The following is a 23,196-nucleotide window of genomic DNA, read 5'->3' as shown; positions in this document are numbered from 1 at the left end:
CAGTTTTTGTCCCTTTTTTTTTTTCTGACTTTCTGGAGGATTTCTTGGAGATGTGAAGCAGGAATTTCAACAGCAACAACCTCTAAGACCGTTTCTCTCTTTTTCTTATACGGAAGTAACATCGCTGGTGAAAGAACATTGGAACACTTTCATATCCCAGAGAGTTAAGACTTCATGAAATATCGTGTATCATTTTTGTTCAAGACCACTACCGGTGTGTTAGGATATATTGGATATCATTTCCTGCCAGTGAGAGTGGCAACACTGGGAATCCTGACCAAAAGAAGTCACACTGTCGTTTCCTTCATCCCTGGGTTCTTGTGGAAGGAGCAGAGAAAGAGCTGAAATCTAAAGTTTTTTTTACACACCAAAAACCCACGTTGTGAAGAGTTTTGGATTACAATCAGAGACGATGTTATGGTCTCCCAGACTGTCGCTGTCCAACTTCCACGTGAAGCTCACGGCCAAAGGACTTTTCCGAAACCTGCAGCTGCTGTCAGGATGCAGGAAGAACACCATGGTTTTCCACGCAGGTCTGGATGTTTCCCCAACACCTCCACAATCCTCCCATCTTCATCCAACCATCAATAGTTTAATTTTCTAAACACATCCATCTTTTCACATGTTGATCAAAACAAAGGTTCATGCTGACCCATTTACACCAACCCCTCTCATCCATCCATCATCTTTCCCCAGTTCATCTTCCAAACACCTTCCCTCGTCCTCCATAGATACACGTGGCAGGGTGGGGTTTAAATGGGAGGCTACCACACCCTGGTAGAGGAGAAATGTGTTTTTAAAGACTAATTCTGAAAGTATAATGTTTGTAATGTTTTCTTTAATAGCTCTCCCTTTTTTTTTTGGATCAGGAAAAATATGAGAAAAAAGAAAAAAAATTATAATGATGCTGTCTTCAATTTTGTGCAGCAAAATGAGCAGGATGGTACTGTGAAAACTACCGAGCTGCGCCTCGTGCATCCGTCTGCCTTACCAAAATAAAGTACTTGATTTTTTTTGGGGCTTTTTGCACCTTTTCTAATTACTACCCTCCTTGAAATATTCTGATGGGTGTGGCTGCCTTTAAATAAAGCTTAACATTTTGCTTCCTTGGCCTTTTTAAAAAATTTATTTAAAAAGCTTCTTCTTCAAACGCCACCTAATCTTCTCACCCCCCCCCCCCCCCCCTTTCCCCACTCCTCCTCCTCCTCCTCCTGTTTTCCTGCACGGCGTTGGCGGCCATTGTTGCCTCCGTCTCTCCTCCACTGTGGGGGCTTTCAGTATAGTATGCAAACCGGCTTCCACAGCCACCACGCACGTCTCTGCTTACAATGGGGCCATTAGTTGTCTTGTGTGTACACAAGTCTGTGTGTGTGTGTGTGTGTGTGTGTGTGTGTGTGTGTGTGTGTGTGTGTGTGTGTGTGTGTGTGTGTGTGTGTGTGTGTGTGTGTGTGTGTGTGTGTGTGTGTGTGTGTGTGTGTGTGTGTGTGTGTGTGTGTGTGTGTGTGTGTGTGTGTGTGTGTGTGTGTGTGTGTGTGTGTGTGTGTGTGTGTGTGTGTGTGTGTGTGTGTGTGTGTGTGTGTGTGTGTGTGTGTGTGTGTGTGTGTGTGTGTGTGTGTGTGTGTGTGTGTGTGTAAGCTTTCTGCACGAGTGCCTGAGCAGTGGCGTGATGAATCGCCATGGCTGCAGGCTCCTTCACAGGCGCGATACCCTCGCCCAATGGGGGCTCCGATCACGTGACTGGCACACAAACACAAACCAGAAATAGAAGCATCATTGAAAGGCTTCTCTCTGTTCTCAAAGCATTCTGGGTAACATGGCAGAAGTCTTTGTTTTTATTTCTTTTACACAGGATGAAGCCCATGAAGCTTCACACTCCTGAGTCACTCTGAATGTTTGTGTCTTTATGCAGTTCAGAAAAGTCTTAACAGAGATGATGTCATGAGGATCAGCTAAACAAACAGGACCCATGCTGCCTCTTTTCTGATACTTCAGTTAGAACACTGTCCATGTAGTACACCATGTACTTCATCATGTTGTCACAAATATAACACAACAGCTAACTTAAATACATTAGAATTTCTCTTTGTCTTCTTCTTTTACTTCTTTTTGTTCCTCGTCTTCATCTTTTTCGTATTTGTCTTCATTTTTGTTTTATTTTTAATATTTGTCCTCTTAGCATTTGTCTTCCTCATCTTCTTCATTTTCATTGTAGCTATTTTTCTTCTTCACCATTTTTTTCATTTAGTTCATGTAGTAATTTTCTCCTTGTGTGTCTCGTTCCTTTCCTTATACTGTACCAATAATTCCTTTTTCATCTTAGTATTTTTTTTTCTTCTGTCTTACTTGTCATTTTTTCCCGGTGTTCCTTCTTGTCCCATTCCATTCATTTCTTCTTTTGATTCTTCTTCCTCTTCTTCATGTTCTTCCCTTCTCTTTCTTGTCGTTCTCCACCAGCATGTTTCTCAAATTCTTCTCCAAACTCATCTTCTCGTCCTTATATTTTCTTGTTTTCATCTTCTTAGATGTTCGTCCTCATGTTCATCTTCTGCTAAGTGTTTTGTTTTCTTTGTGCTTTTCTTCATCCCCATGTTATCGTTGCGCATGCCGTTCTATATTTCTATGTCGGCCCAGTCCTCTGTTTGTTTTCTTCTCCTTCTCTGCCATGTCATTTTGATCTTCTTTCTTTCTTCTCTCTTTGTATTTGTAATGTTTAGAACAGCCAGGTTTACACTGATTGACATCAGCTCAGTATGTGTTTGATGGTCTCATAACTGTGAGTGGCTTTATTTATGTTTTGTACAATGTGTTAGTTATCTGAGCTGAAGATCTCTCTGCCCTCACCGAGACCATCAAGGTCAATAAGATTCAAAGTTCTTTTCAACCAGGACCGACAGCCGACGATCTCCTTAAGTCCTGAAGAGGGAGAACTGAAGCTGTGACAGTAGAGTTTTGTTGTGCATGGATTGAACATTAGTGTTCAGTGTTAGCATTGGTTTAGCTGCTTTGCTAGCTCTGCAGTCTCACATGAAAACAAACTAAGGCAGTGAACCAGAGCTGAATATTTAAACCCCTCAGAAAAGCTGATTCAGTGTTTTTAAGACGTTTTGCCAGACACGTGCTGTGTCAGAGGCTTACAGTAAGTCAAGAAAAATCATCCACTGCCAGACACTTAATCAGAGTTCTGATCAGTGAGGATACAAGATGTAGAAAGTATTTCACATGTGGGATGTGCATGTGAAAGTGATGAAGCGGGGGCAGATGTCAAACAGAGACCCCAGAGAGTGGAACACTGTTTAAAAGGAGCAGAGAAGTTGAGACAGATTTTCTTCAGCTTGGCGTTTGTTCTAACTTGTGTGTTTGTCAGCTTCATTACACCTCTGGGTTTATACTCAGCAGCATTCATTTCTTACATGTGTCTCAGCTCAATTACTGTCAAATCCTTCTTAATATCTGACAAACCACTTTATTCTTTGAAGGTCTTGGTTCGCTTGTTTGTTCAGCTGCGAATGATCTACAAATCAGCTCACTTTCTGCAGGCTGTGTTTTTTCTTGTGTGGTCGCTGCTCACAGAATCATGTTCCTCCCTCTTCTTTTATTCAGCTCAGCCTCCTCACTCTGCCATCATGATGTTCCTCTCTGACTGTATTCCCCGCAGGCCCATCTGAGCCGAGCAGCACGTGTTTGGCTGCAGCGTGTTTGCTCCGTCTGAGCTCCACAGACCCACTTCCCTGCTGCCTGCCATCGCTTTGAAATATAGGTTACAGCAGGCTTTAGTCACCACATGTGCGCGTCTGCACACACACACACACACACACACACACACACACTCGCGCACAGCGGTTCAGCTGAGGCTGGCCACTCGTGCAAGCTTTAATCTGATGTGGAGGTTTCTGTTTTTCTCCTCAGTTTGAGGGCATTAGGGGCTGATTCTGCTGGAATGGTTTCATAGATTTGAGCTGCGGTTCACTCTAATGCTAGTGAAACTAGGTAGAGATGTTCTCTTTGCCGATCAAGGACAGACATGTGCTGTTTATGTTTCATCCACATCTCTGATCCACATTCAGACAGATCTAGAAATCTCATTATGACTCTGAGGCCAGAATCTGCTTGGTTTTTCACTCAAACAGGCGGTGGTTGAATCGGTCGACATGACCTGAGCATTAATGTCACAGCAGATGGAAGTATGTATCTATAGATACTTTATTGATCCTGAGGTAAATTCAGGCATCCAGTACAAGTTTATAAGCCACATGACATGAAACATCTCACAACCCCCCCCCCCCCCCCCTCAGCTGCTCCATTATGGGGTCAACAATGCTGGCTTGTTGGAAGTGAGAGCAGCTAAAGGGACATAACATCCATGGTATTGGAAAAAGCGCTTCACTGTGAGTGACGTGCAAGAAGTTAAAAGTAAAAACAAAAGAAAAACAAGACAGGTGGTTTTATAACCCCTCTCCTCTGCAGTGTTACCCATTCATAAGGTCATCTGGAGCCACTGGGTTTGTTTGTGACTGTCAGGTCAATTTGAGGCGAGCCTTTCAAATGTGGCCCAAAATAAAATGCAAATGAGAGAGGTTTTCTAGGGAGAGCATAGCAATGAGACTTTAGACCTTTTAAAGCGCAGACGGATTTAAAGACCTCTTAGATGGATTAGTGTTTGGCACTGTTTTTAAGATGGACAAAAATCAAATGAGGAAAAGCTACATGTCAGGTGCAGTAACATCCAACAAAAGAAAACACTCAGCCAGCAGGATGTGTTAAGAGTTAACATCAAGCATGGTATGGATGTTTATCTCATCTTGCTACCTGACAGACCCACAGGTGTCAGGCTGACGGCCTGTAGACCAGAGGTGCTGCTGAACTCAATAAAAGTCTTTGAAAACATGACAAACAACCCTAAAGAGATGCAAAGCAACTATAAATATATACTTAAAACAAAGATGCACTAAAAAAAAGAATAAAGAGACACAATGTCCTGCAAAGATACAGAAACAACTACAGTGAGGCAAAAGACATCAAAGAGATGCAACACAACCACAGAGATGAAGTAAAAACTACAAAGATGCAAAGGACTACAAATAGACCTGAAAACTAAAGAAATGAAGCACCACAATGAGAAATCAAAAAGACAGTAAAGATGTACTTAAGCATAACACAGGTTTTCAAAGGACAAAAAATGGACACATGACTACAAAGAAATTCAACTCAACCACAGAGAACTCAAAACAGTGCATAAATATCCATAAACAGACACAAAGGATTACATAACAAATGAGCCTCAAATGATATCAGCATTATACAACGAGGTAGAAACTGCAAAAAAAAAAAAAAAAATAGAGATGCGTAGGACAGAAAAGAGAGACATACAAATGACTACAAAAACATGTAAAAGGACTACAAATGAACACAAAATAACCATCAGGACAATTCGACTGCTACAATGACAGATGTCAATAGACAGCATGGGTCCATTGTCTCATTGTTTATTCAACATTTAATATTAAACACATCCCTTTTTTTATTTTCTACATAAAGACTTCATTGTACATTGTTTAAAATACTGACAGCTGTGTCAAGACCTCTTCACTGCTCCTTTTGAAACTCCAGTTTGCATCTTTATACTGGAAAGAAACCAGTAACCAGTAACAGTTGATCCAGTTTTGTTCATAACACAGTACAAACACCAAGCTGTCTCTGTTTCTTAGTCCTGTTGGATGATATGTTAGACGGGTGTTAGAAAAAAGAACTCACAGGTTGTTGCTAGGTGACAGGATGATCTAGTTTTCAATGAAAACGGGTCAAATACTGGACGTATACACTTGTGAACAGTGACATGTTCTCGCTCTTGTTTCCATGGAGACGGTGATGTGGGGGCTGCATCTCCAGTGTAGCGATGATAAAAATCTATGTTTGTCCCTTCTCCTCAGCAACATGTTTCCAGCCCTTTAGTGTGATTCAGTGAAAGTCTCTGCTCATGTCCTCCATCCATCCTTAAACATCAGCGCCTGCTTATCCTCTCTCGTCAGCTCTGTAGTCGTGTTGCATCTCAGTCTAGTTGTGTTGTTGAGAGTCTGCAGCTGAGTGGAGAGGGTACATGGTACAGTTCCAAACATGAACACAAAATGATACCTATACTGTTTGGGTCTGTTATAGAATAATATCCATCGGTATGAAGGTCTTCTAGAAAAAACAGTGTTTTTGTCCAATACAAAGAAATAGAAATTATAAATTTTATTGTCCTCAAAAGGAATGTCATCTCGGACTCACAGACATCCTGAGCACTATGTCATCGTGTGTGTGTGTGTGTGTGTGTGTGTGTGTGTGTGTGTGTGTGTGTGTGTGTGTGTGTGTGTGTGTGTGTGTGTGTGTGTGTTGAGCTGTGCTGTCCTTGTGTGTCCTGCTGTGCTGGCACACTTTTTTGTTCTGCAAACACACATACAGTAATCCGTTAATCTGACTCTGAGAAGGTGGTGTTTGATCAGACCTGGCCGTGCAGTGAGCTCACAGGTTTCTGCTCCAATCGGCTGTGATACGTTTTTAATACCATTTTCATACTCAGAAGTATGGAATCATCTGCAATTAAAACAAAAGTATAGATAGGAAAAAAAAAACAATAGTTAAAATATATATTTTTTTTTAAATGTAATTCAATTGGTGTAGATATTGCATGTTCTTATTCTAAACTTCTTTTGTTTTTATCTCTTTCACAGATTTAGATATTTATTTTTATTTGTATATAATCGTATTTTATCCACTTATTTTTTTAAGTATTTATTCCGAGTTGCATTCCTCTTTTAAATTGCAGATTTGTTTTCTGATTATTATGTAGATTCATCATTTTTAAAATCACTTGTATATGTTTGAACACACAACATGTCAGTCTTGTGGAAACACTGGGTGTTATATGTAAGTGTGGTTGGTTGAACACTTCCATGAGGAGCTCTGTCAATGAGCGAAAGTAAAAACTTTTTATGTTTTCTAAAAAGAAAAGCCCCCACTCCTCCTACACTGACCCTTTTTTATCCTTCCTCTCTTCCTGTCTGGTAAAAGATGATCTGATGGAAAACAAAGCAGTCAGTCATTAAGTGTGATCATAAGACTGTACCAAAAAGATGGCTGAAATTATTATTGGCTAGACTGACACAAAAGTTCCTACAGCACATGTTTTACAGATTCTTCTGATTGATAATGGAGGCCATCTTTCTGTGTACTGAAGGAGTATCTCATGACACACTTCTGGCTGCTTTCCTCATGTGACGTGATGTGCATGCTAATAGTGTTGTTTCTCTCTCAGTCTGGGCTCAGCAGCTCTGCATGACTGCTCTGCAGACTCCAGGTACAAACCCTCATCACCTGTACTCACACACCACATGTGTTACTAAGGGCAGCTCCTGTGCAGTTCCAGTAGTAAACATATTAAAGAGGGGTATCTTTACAACCTGAGCCTGATTTAATTTGATATATTTTTTTTTTTTACTTTTTGGATTTACTCCAGTCTATTGTTTCAGCCTGACTGTTACGGCTGCAATGTAATCCCCTGAGATTATTGTGGGGATTAAAGAAGGTCTATTAAAAGTTCTTTGTTCAGCGCTAACAGGCTCAGATTGTTATCTAAATGTCTTACAACAATGAAGACGATATCCCCCCACTGAAAGAAGTTGCAATTGAGGTAGGATGCTTTTTTTAAACAGGATAAAGAAACTGTGACGTCGCTCAAGACTCCAAATGACAAAAACATCACTGTTTTTAAATCAGTTGCTTTGTTTGTGAGTTTGATAAATATTGAATTGGATTTAATTGAAGTAGTTGTGTCATCCAAAAGTCACACAATAACACAAACTCACTCAGTAGCAGAGGCAGCGGGTGACCAGAGAGTGATGTAAGGGTTAGAGGAGGGGTCTAACCTCGACAAAAACAAGTCTATATCTGGTGGGATTCTTTCCATAACATGAACATCTAGAATAACAATCCGAGCCTTTTAGTGTCACACTGAAACATTTTAATTGGACTTAATAATCAGACGCAGAACTCTGGAGTCAAACGTTTTGTTCCTCTCAAAAGTTAAAGTTAAATATGCAAAAATAAAGCCCAGGTTCAGAATATGAGGATTCCCCTTTACATAAAGTTTTATAATAATATGAAATAAAACAGATATTTAACCATATTTGTTGAAGAAAATACATATACGTTCATAAAACTATTTAATTAATGGTGTTCATTGGTGTTCCAATGTGATAAATCCAATCTGAGGCATAGATTTATTCAACATGTTCTCACCTCCCTCTCGTTTCTGCACATTTTCACACATTGCATAAACCATTAGAACATTATGTTCTGCTTATACGGGAATTCAGATTTGATTTAAGTCGTCACACACTCCAGCTGTGTATAAGTGATGAATCTGTGGTTTCAGTGATCAACTCGTCTGTACAAAAAGTAAAAGTGACTCCTGCTTGTCCTTCAGCGTGTGACAGCTGATGTTCTTTAGAGCGATCAGGATGTTTGTTTCTGTCAATTGTTGACTCATTAATTAGAACCTGTGTGTGTGTGTGTGTGTGTGTGGGGGGGGGGGGGGGGGTGATTGACAACGTTAAACGTCTAATCCCTCTCCTGCTGAACATCACAGCAGTTGAAATCCATTTCAATTAAATTCAACCTTTCTTTTTCCTGACCTGTGGGATCTGTTCTCTCACACACACACACACACACACACACACACACACACACACACACACACACACACACACACACACACACACACACACACACACACACACACCAGCATGTTGTGCTCGCTGGTTGCCAGTAGGTGGCAGCGTCTTTAAAGAAGTCATTAAAGGCTCAGGGCGATGTTGACCTTTCTGAGCAGCAACACTCAAACACAGATCAGAGCTTTTCTTCAGTGGATTCTGGATTTTAAATGAATATTTTGAGTAAGGTTTGTAATAAATGGACAAATACACAGCCTACACTACTCCCTAATGGTCTGAGTATTTAATATTATTTACAGACACTTTATTTCACAAAAAAAACTCAATACAGCTTAAAAAAAATGATCGTACCAAATGTATCACTCTATTTAAAGTTGCCAAGTTATGGAGGACAGTTTTGGCATCAAAAAAATTAAAATTCATTGTTACTTGTTGTCTTTGAAAACCTTTTTCATGAATTGTTGAGTTATTCAGAAGCCTGTGAGCCGGTGTGATTTGTCAGTCCGTCTATCTGTGGGGGAGGATGGACTGTCAGATGTCTCTGTTGCTCTTGATGAGCTGAAGTGTGATTTTAGTAGATATTATTCTGTCTCTTTCATTTGTCAAGTCAATGTTAGCTGACAGGGTTGGTAGCATTATAGTCTGGTATAAAGAGGGTTTCTTGTATTTTCTAACCTGGGCCGCATATTTACTTATTTAATGATCTGAATCAAGAGACAAATGTTTGTTTCTACCTCAATACTAGTCCAACAGAATTACAGAAAGTATCCAGAGAAACACTAGAACAACAAACAGTCTTTTCTCTCTTCAAAGTCACCATTGACTCCATTGACAGTGGAGTCAAGTTGAGTTTATTTTTTCCCTTGCATTGATACAAGTTTCCCTAAAAGATTAGTTTTAAGTGATATCATTTTTGAATGAAGCATTTAAAACACCAAAGTCACAGGTGACCTTGTAGTTGACTTGGCAGATCATGTGTACTGAGCTGCAGCTCTGGCTTGATTCCAAACCTCGGCTCTTTGATTGAGGTCATCCTCTCTCTCTTCCTGGTGCTTCCTGTCTATCCTCAGGTTAAGAGCCAACAGAAGAAGAGATGGCCCAAACATCACATCACCCAAATCTAAAACCCTCCCACAAAAAAAACTAACCAGCAATACATTGGCAACTACTTTGTTTTGTGAGGTCAAATTATTGTTGTCAATGTCAATTAGGTCTGGTGGGTTTGAAGAGATTGATGTAACTACTCAACAAAAAGGTCTAGCTCTGCAGGGATCCTTTCTGTAATAATGTCAGAGAGTTTGAAGAGAGAATGTGAGCCTGAACCTGCAGTAACAACACTGTTTTTTGTGGATGTAATTTGATCAGGCCCTTATTCCCTAACATAAATGATGTTGCAGCCATTACAGCCTGTTTCAAAGCTGCAGGCTGAACCAGTCTACCAGTGCACTCAAGACTTTTTGTACCTTTTACTCTTTAACTCTCCAAGTATTTGAATTTCCCTTTTAAGGTTTTATTCCTCAAGATTTGAACACCGTATCTTCCAGTCAGCGAGTGATGCTGAATGATGACAGCCAGCAAATGAAAAGCTGGACGGGTGGAAGGAAAACACTAGAGAGAGAGAGAGAGAGATAGATAGAGGCTGAGAGAGAGAGTGTAAGATGTTGTACAGAGAGGACAGGAGAGCTCTCTAATTGCTTTGTGTCTGGTAATGCACTCCTTAATGCACATTCAGGATCCACACACACACACACACACATGCACACACACACATACACAGAGACTGGCTATCATCACCACACAATCCCATGATGCATCAGTCTCCTACAGTCAGCAGGGCGTGTTCTCGTTTACCCGATGAGCGAATGTACGAGTTGTGTGCAGGCTGTTTGTGTTTTTCTTGTTGTTGTGGTGTTTATATGATTTATCCTGTTTTTTTAAAGTTATTTTCACACATCTTTTTGTTTGTTTGTGTATGAAGAGGTCGAGTGAGTGGTTGTAGTTTTATGTTTAGACCCTGCTGTGGTGTGTTTCGTCCTCTTTGTTGATGGGCTGACTGAGTGTTCTGTGTGTGTGTTTGTGTGTACGTGATACCATGTTGAATGTTAGACCTGCCACCCACACACTCAGATGTCGCCGTTCTCTTGCAGTGGACAAAAACAAACCTCGGGAGGCTCCTGCAAGACCCATAAACACCAGCAGCGGCTCACAGGGAGCAGAGCCTGCAGGAGGAAACAACCAGAACCATCAGCAAACTCCACCAGAGGTAGGTTTCTTCTTCTTCAAATTGTGAAATGCAGATTCAGCTCTGTTGTGTGTGAGACATTTCACAAGGAGACATTACTGAGTAAGATCTGATAGATGAGACATAGAGACAGAGTGTCCTTTGACAGGAAGCTTTGACACAAAATTCAATTTGCTTTAAATGATTTGTCTCCATCCTTGTTAATCCTGCACCACTGGTTTTCACTCCCATTTATTAGTATAACAATATATCTCTCTTCTAGTTTAGATTTCTAAAATGTGTAAGGATTCGCGGCATAAGATAGGACACTAAAATCCTGGAATTCTCCTGTAGACATGCTGAGCAGTATAGTATTGTTATACTACAATAAAAAATGTCCTCCTCAGGGCATCAGATGGCCTAGCGGGTAGGTTGTGTCCCAAGTATGGAGGTTGTTGTCCTCCAATGGTTTGGCCTGGGTTCCAGTCTGACCCATTGTTCATTTCTGGGCGTCATTTCCCGCTCTCTCTCTCTTTCTCTGTCCCTGATATCCAACTGTGTCCCCCCAAAAAATGAGTCCTTTCAATTGGTGTCCCTGTATATGTGATATATGATGTGATGTTTTCTTTATTTGTAGGTACCAGAAGTGGTGAAAGCTAACACACCAGTGACACCAGTACCTGCCGCTGATACCACCACCACCACTACCACCGGTTCAGGAACCACCGGAGCCTCTGGTCTGGGGTTCAAAGCCAGAACAGGGTCACGGTCCAGCCCCAGAACTGGATCCCGACTGCAGACTTCATCAAGGCCGGTCTCAGCCGGAGCTGTTGTTGCGGGGGATGGGGCGGTGCAGACTAAACCAAACCAGAGCAAAGAGCAGGCAGAGAAGAAGAACCAGGCCATCAACCAACTGAGGAAGCTGCTCATCCAGGGGAACAAGAAGGTGGAGGCTCTGGCTACAGTCATCCAACATCTCTTCACTGAGGTACACCACCTACAGTGTTTATACTAAAGTTAACCAATCAGAAAACACCCCCTCTCCAAATGGATGAAAAATATTTTTTTTAAGTTTTTTTTTTTTTATGTTGTATTGTATGTTATTATAACTTTATATGATAATAATAATAATTAGTGGTTCACATTACTTACTATAATGATCTGCTATAAGTTCAGGTTTTATATTATTTCATATCAAGAATTCCTGCTGGTAATTTTAGAGTTTATTTCTTTTTTCTCTCTGTAGTGAGTCAGGAGTCAGGGCAGAAGTAGATCTGGACATTTATTTGAGTAACTTTTTATTATAGAATATTTTGAATCCAGCCTGTACCTTGTACTTCCTTTAAGTGTTTCTCTCTCTGGATAATCAAACCCTTTTATCTATATGGTCGATTATTAATATTACTTAGTGCTAAAGGATCCTTTACTCTCCACTCTAAAGGCATATGAGTTGGATGTGTTTGAACATGTAAAAGCTCTAGTGCAGCTTCAAAGGGCCAAACAAGGGGAAACAATCAGTTATCAGCACACCATCCTCCCCCTTTGGCAGGACAAAACCAAGCCTATAATTAAAGCGTCGCTCTGTTGTTGGTGTTGATATGGAGGTGTTGCTTTTTAAGGAGCGTGATGAGATAGTTTGCAGAGGAGGAGAGGGCTGATAATGGCTGTTTTTGGGCGGATGTTTAGAGGCAGACATGTCTGAGTGAACAAGAGTTGCTATTGACAACAACCACAACAACAATGTGTCATGATGACGTGGAAACATCCTGAGAGTGAGTGAGTGAGTGAGTGAGTGAGGAGCTGCTCATTATTTCAGATTATTGTGTGTTTGTTTGAGACTGCAGTAGGTTTTTCTGATTGTGAGTGACTGTTAAAAGTACAGATGGGGAGGTTAGAGACCGCCTTATGTATATGCTTATGACACATCTCTCAAAATGCTTTCTCAGGTGTGACAGGTTTCAGTCAGACTCACCAGCTCTCTAATCTTGTTTTTCATGGTAAAGATGAACATTTTTAAGTATGAGAGTAGTTCAGTTTTGAATAAATAAAGTGGAAATTTGAGTATCAAATATTTTTACATTGTCTGTCAAGATTTAATTCTGATGTTTTGGTCGTATATTTATGCCAGGCTAAAAACAACAATAACAAATAACATCAAAGTGTTCAAAAATTCTCTGATGTTTTTCTTTGTATGTCCGACACTTGAACTGAAAGTTTAACTTTATTCCCCACATTTGGACATATTCCCTTCAGTTTCCAAATTCCAGAAACAAATGCTGTCTTCACACATGCACTCCTGAAAAATTGTCATAGAATTTCAGAACACATGTCGCTAAGAGTGTGAAATTATCTCTGTGCACGACAATAACAGCAGTGGTATGATATAATACATCAACTCTGCACTCACACAGCTTAGCTGCCCCTAGCTTAGCTCAGTAACCTACTAAAATCCTTTATTTCATTATGATTCATTATACTAATTTGAAAATTAACTCGTGAACTTCATTAATGTATGAATATAACGACAACTGTGTCTAAAGATACTAAAAAAGTGGTCGGCTGGAAATGTTTTCATGTTTGATTGTGAGTCAGCATTTATGGAAAAAATCTGAAAAAGTGCATCAAATAGGCTCCCAGAGAAGTTTGGTGTGATGACACTGAAAATAAATAAAACATAAAGACATTTTAAATGTGTGAATGTCCTTTTGGTTAACTTAATGAAATAAATAATAATACAATCTTGACTTAGGCATTGTAGATTCAAGTAATGACAGACACTGTATTTAGTTATCTTAGGACTGAAGTCAGTTTATACTGGAGTGGGCTGGTTTATCCCAGGCTGAGGGCAGCTGCTGATTGGTCCATTCAGGCACCAGGATGTGTCAATGAAAGAGTCCCGGACATCGAAGGCTGCTAAATGAATATTTGCTCTCTGATTAGTGGGATGAGTGATTTTCTATTTTCGGAGTCATAATGCCAAGGTAAATAAAATATCAAACACAGACACGCTAGTGGAGCCACAATAGCTTTCATTAAGCAGGGAACACTTTAACAAATAGGTAAACCCTCTGAGACTCTAATCCTCTGTGTGAACCAATCTGTGAATATAAATCCATCATCACTCTTTTCTTCTTTTTATTTTTCATCTCTTCTTTTTGTCTGAACTGTTTGGTTTCTCTCTTGCCTTACTTTGTGATAGCTCATTAATTCATTTTTATTTTTTATCCCTGTTTTGTGACTTTTCTTTTTAATAACTCAAAGTTGATATGAATCGTCAACATAACTTGCTCCAACAGATTCTGTCCAGTTAATAACACAACTAAAGGTCATAAACTTCATTATTTATGTTAGGAAATCGAACCCAGGGCATGCAAACTAACCACTAGGCCACCGGAGCCCGTCTTCATCCTTTTTTAATTTTCACTTTAAGTTTATTTTTCTCTTAAAAGTTTTGTATTTTGTACAGAACGTCTCTAAATTGATACTTCAAACAGCATTTTCTTTACAGTTATATTTCTGCAGGAATAAGATCGACTTCCTGAAGGAAAAGAATCAGAGGCAAACTGTTACAATGTTAAACATATGAAGTAAAATCTTTAAAATCATAAAAAGAACCTGATGTCCTGTCAGTTGGAAAATTTGCACAAGATTGAATATGTTTTATTTATTGTTAGCTTATGCTGTTAGCCGTGTAGCTAGCTGTGTGTCATTCTGAGTGAAAGTGGCTCCTTATCTTTGTGTGTGTGTGTGTGTGTGTGTGTGTGTGTGTGTGTGTGTGTGTGTGTGTGTGTGTGTGTGTGTGTGTGTGTGTGTGTGTGTGTGTGTGTGTGTGTGTGTGTGTGTGTGTGTGTGTGTGTGTGTGTGTGTGTGTGTGTGTGTGTGTGTGTGTGTGTGTGTGTGTGTGTGTGTGTGTGTGTGTGACCATAAACGCCTTTTTATAAGTAGTTATTTAGCACCACCTGAGAGAGTGTGCAGATGTTCACAGAGCCGCAGCCTGCCTGGTTATTGATTAGACTGAAGGCATGCTTTGCTGTAAAGGGGGGGGGGGGTGTGGAGGAATGCAGCAGCTGCAGTTTGAGCCCTGCAGCTCTTTGACTTGTGCCTCTGAGATAATGTGTGCATGTTTTTATCTGAAGCAGGAATACCAAAGTTATCTTATCTGTGCTGCTAAAGGTGACGGGTGAAAATAAACTGCTCCCTCCATTGACAGTCTGCTTTCCCCCTGAGGCTGGGGAGGGGGCTCTTTTTTTAGGAAGGGTGGAGGTTTTAATATGGGTGGGTAATTTCATCCTTAAATTCCATTCTTAAAACTAGTGCTTGTTTGTTCTTTTCACTTTGACTTCTTTGTCTGTGATTGGGTCATGTGAATGGCATCAGTGATAGCAGCAGGTTTCTATAAATGAACCTACCAGCCTAGATTAGAATAATGGAGGATTTATACAACAACAACAACCACAACAAAAAAACAACCCAGACATACTGAAAGTCAAGTCAAAAATAACACAGTCTCTTTGAGCTGGGTTTTATTTTACTTTTCAATCAGCAGACGGCAGAGTTGACCACATATCACATGATGGAAGAATAGCTTCTCGCTGTGCTGGATCTAATGGGGATCCAAATAAACAAACAAACTAGTTTGAGTATCGTCCGTCAGGTATTCACAACTATGCCAGACAACTCGTTGATCCGATAATAAAAACCATTAATCTACAGAAAAAACAAGAGGACAATAAACATCCAAGAACAATGTGGTGCTAGCATGCAGTGTTGTAAGATGAACATGAAAACATTTCCCCATCAGTATTCTTCCACCTGTAATATTTATAGTTTTCACTGCAAATGTCAGAGGATTACTTGGTTTCAGTTATTACTTAAGTCTTTGTGTCAAAACAATTATCAGGAAGGAAGAAACATCTCCAGCAGACAGACAACAAAAGTAATTATAGACAAAAACTCAGCCAGAACACTGTGGAACATGAAATGATGATGATGTGATAATAATACACTGATGATACCCTTATGACCACATCATGATAATAATGATATTACTCAATGACTCTGTACACTGAAGATACAATCATATGATAACAATATGATGACCATAGCAAAGTAATAGATTACAATCAGATCGTTGTATGATAACTATATAATACAATACCTTTATAATAACAATACGATCAGAATAACAATTCAACATACCAAGATAACTAACAACAACAAAAACAACATGATAATGATAAGAGACGTTACTGATGTGATAAAAATAGAATAACAATACGTTAATGATTCAACAATGGGCTCAGAGAACCGTATGATGAATGTTGTGAAAACATCATGATAACTACATGATAACAATAAATTAGCAATACGATATTGTTAAGATACCTAGACAATAATGATATGATACTGATATGACCATCACATGATAAGAATACATGAGAAGTACGAGAACAATGGGTTAAGATGCTAAAATAATGATGTAATAATAACGATATGATAAGGACATGATAGTGATAATGATTCACCTAAAAGTCCCCGTGGATTCATTTGTTCATGATTGAATACTGTACACACTTGACTTTACTCTCAGTTGTATTCATTAAACGTAAATAATAATAAAATGTATGTAAAGGTGTTTTCCAAAAATGCTATTTGAAGACTCTAGTGGGCGCTCTGTGAAACATGTGTGTGTTGACTCTTCTCTTTAGTGCTTTACATTTTTACATGTCTAACAAATAACGTCCTCAGGTGAACTGAACTGGTTCAACGGATAAGTGGAAGGTGTTACATGTGAAGTTACATAAACTTTAGACAGAATGGAATCAAAGGCGACAAAAAGTCAGATAGCAGTTTAAAGTGAGGACGAACAGAGCCACGAGTTAAATACAGATGGGCTCGTTTTGTTTGTGGTAACGACTGAGATAGGAATAAAGATATGAAGAGAGGAAGGAGGCGCAGAAATAACTCGCATTCTTCTAATGCTCAGTACTCAGGCAGGAGGAGGAGGAGGAGGAGGAGGAGGAGGAGGAGACACAGAGGGAAGGAGGAGGACAGGGAGCTCTGTGGTGAACAGGTAGAGAGTGGGAGGAGGGGCAGAGAGAGCAGAGAGAGAGAGAGAGAGAGAGAGAGCGAGCGAGCAGAGAGAGAGCAGAGAGAGAGAGAGAGAGAGAGAGAGAGAGAGAAAGAGAGAGAGTGTCCCGTCTAGTAGGAGGGCAGAAAGAGAGAGTGTGGGAGCGTGTGTGTGTGTTCTGTGGAGCTTGTGTCGTTCTTTGGTAATCGAGCGAGGAAGGATTTACTGACAGGAGAGAGGAGCTCAGTGTTTTTTTGTGGTTCTGTGTGCGTTTGTGTTCACTGAGACATGGGCTCCTCGGCCAGCAAAGCGCACGCAAAGCCGAGGAAAGCCCTCCCTCAGCACCGCAAGAAGAAACGCAAGGTGTGTGTTTGTGTCATCTTCTCTTTTGTTTCTCTTCTCTTTCTGTTGTTTTCAAGTGAAAGCTGTGATAATCTCTCTTAGCAGACGTCCGGGGATTAAAGGGAGGGAGTTTACCTTAAGGTCACTTTACAGGATTTTTGCCAAGTGTATTTTAAAAACCCTGATTGACACGTTGATCACATTAGCTGCTGGTTTTCAGCCCAATTGGCCTTCTTATTGACGGACCTTGGATGCCACTGAAGTTATGACATAACATTCCTCATGCTGAGTTATTTCTTTGACTCATCCGTCATATATCTGCAGATTAACATCTCCCTTTTGGAAAACAGGCGGCCAATATTACAAGCTGTTTTTTTTTTTTAAACCTTTTGCTCTCTTTGTTGCCTCCGTCTCTGCTTTTTCACTTAACTGACCCCTCAGACAACAGATGGACTTTATGGCTCTGGGTGTGTGGTAGTGTGTGTGTTGATGTTGTGTATTTCCATTGTAAAGCTGCTGCTATGTGATGTGTGAAAGTGTGTTTTTGCTATTTGAGTAAATGTTGTTGTATTCGCTGTACACGGTGTTAACTTCTCCTCATCAGGTCCGTGTCGTTTTCAGGTGTAAAGGTCTGATAGTTTGTGTATGTGTGGTAAAAAAATGAAGGAAATAAAATGTTTAAAGAGCTTCTCTTATTACCTTTAATCTGAGTATGAATGTAGAAACATGGGATAGACATTAGCTTCACGTTATCATGGTCACTTGTTGTGGTGGGAATATTTCTATTGTTAATATTATTTTCCAGATATTTGTTTTATTTTTTTGCATAAAGCTCTGAAAACTAATTAGGTTGTGTCCCTAAGAGCAGGTTTAGATGAATGTTGTTTTTGTTCAATGTTTCAAGACGAGATAGAACTCGGCCAGCCCGTGTCTATAAACTTTAGTAAATATATTATCTACAGTATGTATGTGCTCACAAGAAATGTACAAAAGTTCCCTGTAGTCAAAGGATTATTCTAGTATTTTTAAACTGTCGCCCTACACTTTTTATATAGCTCTTAATAACTGGTAAGTCACTAACAACATTCAATGTGGGATCCTGCAGAGTTAACACATTTTTCTTTAGTTGCTTCTTGAGAGTATAAACAGCTTTTCCATTTCTGTCTTGGAAGCCAAACAAACTCATTGTCTTGTTTTGTTTTACAGAAGTATTTGATTGGCTATATAGCATTGGTTTTGAAAAAAAACTTAAAGATGAATTTATGATGATCTTTTTTGGTGACCAGCGTAACAAACGACTGTAGCCTCTGTATATAAGGACGCCTGCTCTACCAGCTGAGCTCAATCAGCACCTCAAACCATTTCTTTTCAACCCACAACAGGACAAACCAACCCCCTTTTAGATCAACATTAACTTTACTGTCCCACAAAGTGAGAAACTTGTCTTGGCTTCTTCACCCATTCTGCAGCCATAAAAAGACACTATTCAACAGCATTAACATTAAACATATAACACTGAATATTAATAAATAATGTCAAAAAAGATATAGTTACCATCAGGTTCTAGAAATACCAGTTCAAAAAGCACAAAGAGAAATCTTCATCAGGTGCCTGTCCTGCATTATTAGCCAGGCAGCAGCTCGTACTCAGCATGTAGAACATGGGATGGGTCACTGACAATCTACGGCAGAGTGAGACCAGAAACCTCTTTATTTACATCAGTTTTTGTTTCATAAGACATTTTGATCATTTCTAGTGCACTGAGTATCAATTCTATATGAAATGAAAATGCCTATAAGTCGTCACTTTACAATAGTGCTCTACTTATATGTTCACTATTTGATGCTTGAACAAAAATCTATATTTTACCTAAATGGTCGTAGTTTTGTGTTTCACCTAACACACCATAATCCCTCACAGTGTGTTCTGAACACTAAATCATTTTTGGACACAGCCTCGGTGTTAATTTTCTTCTTCTGTTCTTTGCAGCGTGAAGAGTCCATGAAGCAGAAGAAGGAGCTGTCACTGGAGCTGGCAAACCTCCGAGATGAGCTGGGTACGATTTTTACACATCAACATCCACACACACCCATAAACCACCAAATGCTAATTCATACATGTGCTTGCCCTCTCTCTCTCTGTGTTTCCCTCTCTCTCTCTCTCTCTCTCTAGTGTATTTGCATGATGCACATACACACATACAAAGCTTATCATATGGCCGGGTCAACTGCCATTCAAAACCTAGTGTTATTTCTGTTGTCGTACTGAGCTGCAGCTGCTCCTCGCTGCACATTACACTGGTGTTTTTATCCTGCCAAGAGGATCACTAGATTATACAAGTGCATCAGTAAGTTGTTAGATTTACAGTTCTGAGACATTAGTGTGATCAGAAGTCTGTGTTTGATTGACTTTGTTGCTGTCTCTGATTTGCATTTGGAGTTAAATCTGTTTTTTTGCACATACAAGGAATTTGACTTTGTGTTTACAAGGAATTTGTATTTTTGTCTTTTTTTATCTTTGTGTTTTGGTGCAAAACAGTTAACAAAAGAAATAAGGCAAAAAAATAGCAAGAACTTCAATAAAATCAAATGAAATGCTTTAGTAACGTGCCTCACCCTGCAGCTGTTGAATTGGCTTTAATGTGTGCGTAATTAAAGTCTGATCATTAAAAGCTGCTGTATTTGCCACAGGCAGGCTCCTAATGTTATTTTGAATGTCTGGTTAAAAAGCCATTATGTCACTCTCTTCTCACTTACCAGACTCCATTGACAACACAGTGAGGAGTTGCTAATAGCTTTCTTGAATGCTTAGTTAGTTAGTGTTAGTTTGTGACTTTGGATCAATGCACCATTACATTAAAAAGACAAAGCGATCTGAGCAGCAGTACTCCGGGAACTCAAGAATTCTGCTTGTAAAATTAGTACTTTCATCAATGGAATCTGGTGCCTTTTAAAGACAGCGATGGAAACCCAATCAAAAAGTAATAATAGAATGTTTTCAAATACTCTAAAAACCAAACACACTTGATAACTCTTTAAGAGAAACAAGTCTAGCAGTGTGAGTATCAACAGTAGCACTGAAAAGCGGCAGCCCTTCATCTCCGGTAAAACCACTTCAGAGGAAAGTGTTTACAGCCAGTACAGCAGACCAGTGAGCAGTAAACTATAATAATGCATGTTGTCACCTGGCACTACCTGTGACTTCTCAGAAAACAATTACGGAACAGTTTCCATGTGTCATTTTTGAGTGTGTGTTCTGGGTGTGTGTGTTTGAGGTATGTGTGTGTGTTTGAGGTGTGCTCTGCTGTGTTTGGCAGTCGGCCATGTTACTATAACTGAGACAAAACACGTGTTCAAGCTTAATAGTTACAAAACAATACAGACAGGAGAGACGGAGGTGACACCTCAGACATACATGAGATATTTCAGAATTATGTCTTGTAAGTTGATCTTAAAGCAGTGGATGTTTTCAGGATCATTCACTTTCAGATACAATTCAGTTCACAATCTTTTACAATGACTCTTTTTTGCATATGTGTGTCTAACTAGGATTTTTGGAAAATTTCCCAAAATGTTCAGTGTGATCTGCATGTGTTCACACAGCAGATAATATATAGAAAATAAGAGCAGGGGGGGGATTAATGTTAATAATAATGGTGTTAATAATCTGGTTAATTCTCCTTCTTTTCCACTCATTCATTGATACTGTGAACATGTCCAGTTACTTGTAGCAGTGATATATAAAGGCGAAATTCTGTCCTTTGTGTCAGACTCTGTCGCTCAGTCTGCCATCTTGGATTTTCACGGTGTCTTTATTACATCATGTCTTGATGTCCCCCCTGAGACTCTCCCATATGACAAGGAAACTTCAGGATGTGAGGTACATTAAGCGTGTCATTAAGATATTGGGGACAGGCCGTCCTGCACATTATCTAGAAATGTTCAGGAGTGCATGCATGTGTGACAACAGCTCAGGAGACGATGTATTCACAGAGGGTTCTTCTCATCAAAACGAACATTAATGAAAACGGATAAAAACCACATTCAAATAAGTTTTGTGTAAAAACACATTTTTTTCTCCTACAACACTCTGGAGTAAGGATTTAGGGGCCCTAGCCGAGCTGCTGTTTACATTAGCTGCTTTCTTTCAGTCTAGGGATACATTTACCTTTTCAAACTACTAAAAGTGATGAGTTTTGCTGAGTAAGAAAGCCTCCAGCTGGAAATGTTTTAATATCTACTGGTTTCCAACCTTTAAACTTCAGACTGACTGGATGTTAGCACGGTTTTACTGCCGTGTGATTGGCTGCTAGTTTTGTAGATATTGAGGTAAAGTGCCAAAGTTATCATTGTTATCTACAAACATTTTATGGGCATGTTGTCACAGGACCCTTTTTGACCTGAACACACACACACACACACACACACACACACACACACACACACACACACACACACACACACACACACACACACACACACACACACACACACACACACACACACATACACACAAACACACTGGGCACTTATATTTCTTAAGTTTGTCCTTTATATTTGTATGTCTATGTGTGTGATTTATAACCAGTTTGTTTTATTTCAAAATAAAACTAAAATAATACAAATTAAAAATAACCACACAACTGTGATTCCTTCAGAAGTGAGAGGATCACCGCACATTTGCTCTGGATGCCATGTTATATCTGGCCTCCATGTACACACACTCAAACTACCTGCACACACACAAATACTTGCTGTGGAAAAGCACATGCTGTTCACCATCACTTGCTCTCTCTCTCTCTCTCTCTCTCTCTCTCTCCCCCCCACCTCCCCCCTCCACTTTCCCTCCATCCGTCACTCTGAGCAGCAGTGACTATAATCTTTTCTTTTACTGCGTTTGACCTTTGGCTCGTCTCTTTACACACAGAGTCGAGGAATGTCAGCGATGTATAGACCCCTGCTGTCACAACACACACACACACACACACACACACACACACACACACTGTCTTCACCGTCTTCTAGTCAAACTGAACAGGATCAGCCTGTTTGTGGGACTTTGACTGTGTCTGGCTGTTTAATAGTTTTCTTGTGAAGATTTGCAGCACAGAGTTACTCTGATAGAAATGCCAAGGCCTCCGTTTTATTTTATCTTCTTATGAAGTCCTTTCTGGGATTATTTTCTGATGCTTCATATCCCTGAAATCTTGACAAACTGCTAAAAGGTCAATAAACTTTAACAATCAAATTATTTACATTTTTACATCAATAAGAGAAATTGAAAAAGTTAACATGTTTTTTGCCATTGTGGCATTTTTGGGATTCCTTTAGAGAGTTTCCTCTACCACCACATACGTCCTCTGAAATGAACATTTGGAGTTTAGTCTTCTACCGTCAGAAGGAATGAATAGATTTCTTAAGAAGTTCGGCGTGAGAGAGATTTACTCTCAAACAGATGAGCAGCTTAAAGTCTCTTCTGACATGATGGATGTTTGCAAATAAAGGACATATTTGCTCCTGAGGCGCTTTAAACCTGAACCTGTCACTATGTGCTGAGTGAATGTTTTTACTGTTTTCTATCAGTGACAGGAGAAACAATGTACAATTACACAGATTCCTTTAAGGCTAAACTGTCAGGTGCTTTTAGTTATCGTGGTTGCACTGACAGTAAATCTTGCTGTATCTTGAATTGGGACCTCCCATTAGTACACTGCTGTCTTTTACACTGTGCTAATCCAAGTTCTGTTAAAATGCACAGTGTACAAAGTGTGCTTGTCTCAAACCTAACATAGCGGTTGTGTACTTTCTGGTCAATTGCGGCATTCTTCTTCTGTGGCTTACTTTATGTAATCT

General features: G+C 39.7%; 1 protein-coding gene across 4 annotated transcripts in view; it reads left to right on the top strand.

Moving 5' to 3' along the window:
• LOC110001298 (microtubule-associated tumor suppressor 1 homolog) overlaps positions 1 to 23,196 on the top strand; it is an 81,185-nt gene that overhangs the window by 50,028 nt on the left and 7,961 nt on the right. For 3 of the 4 annotated variants that reach the window (XM_065950047.1, XM_065950081.1, XM_065950018.1), the window contains exons 8-11: positions 7,295 to 7,336; positions 10,859 to 10,974; positions 11,570 to 11,920; positions 19,334 to 19,400. In XM_065950047.1, the coding sequence (XP_065806119.1) occupies positions 7,295 to 7,336; positions 10,859 to 10,974; positions 11,570 to 11,920; positions 19,334 to 19,400 (576 nt within the window). The remainder of the gene's footprint in view (positions 1 to 7,294; positions 7,337 to 10,858; positions 10,975 to 11,569; positions 11,921 to 19,333; positions 19,401 to 23,196) is intronic. The other variant, XM_065950110.1, reaches the window with a different exon arrangement.

This window comes from Labrus bergylta, chromosome 1 (assembly GCF_963930695.1).
Source record: "Labrus bergylta chromosome 1, fLabBer1.1, whole genome shotgun sequence".
Lineage (NCBI taxonomy): Eukaryota > Metazoa > Chordata > Actinopteri > Labriformes > Labridae > Labrus > Labrus bergylta.
The sequence above is the reverse complement of the archived record's forward strand: the minus strand, read 5'-3'. Positions and strand labels throughout refer to the sequence as shown.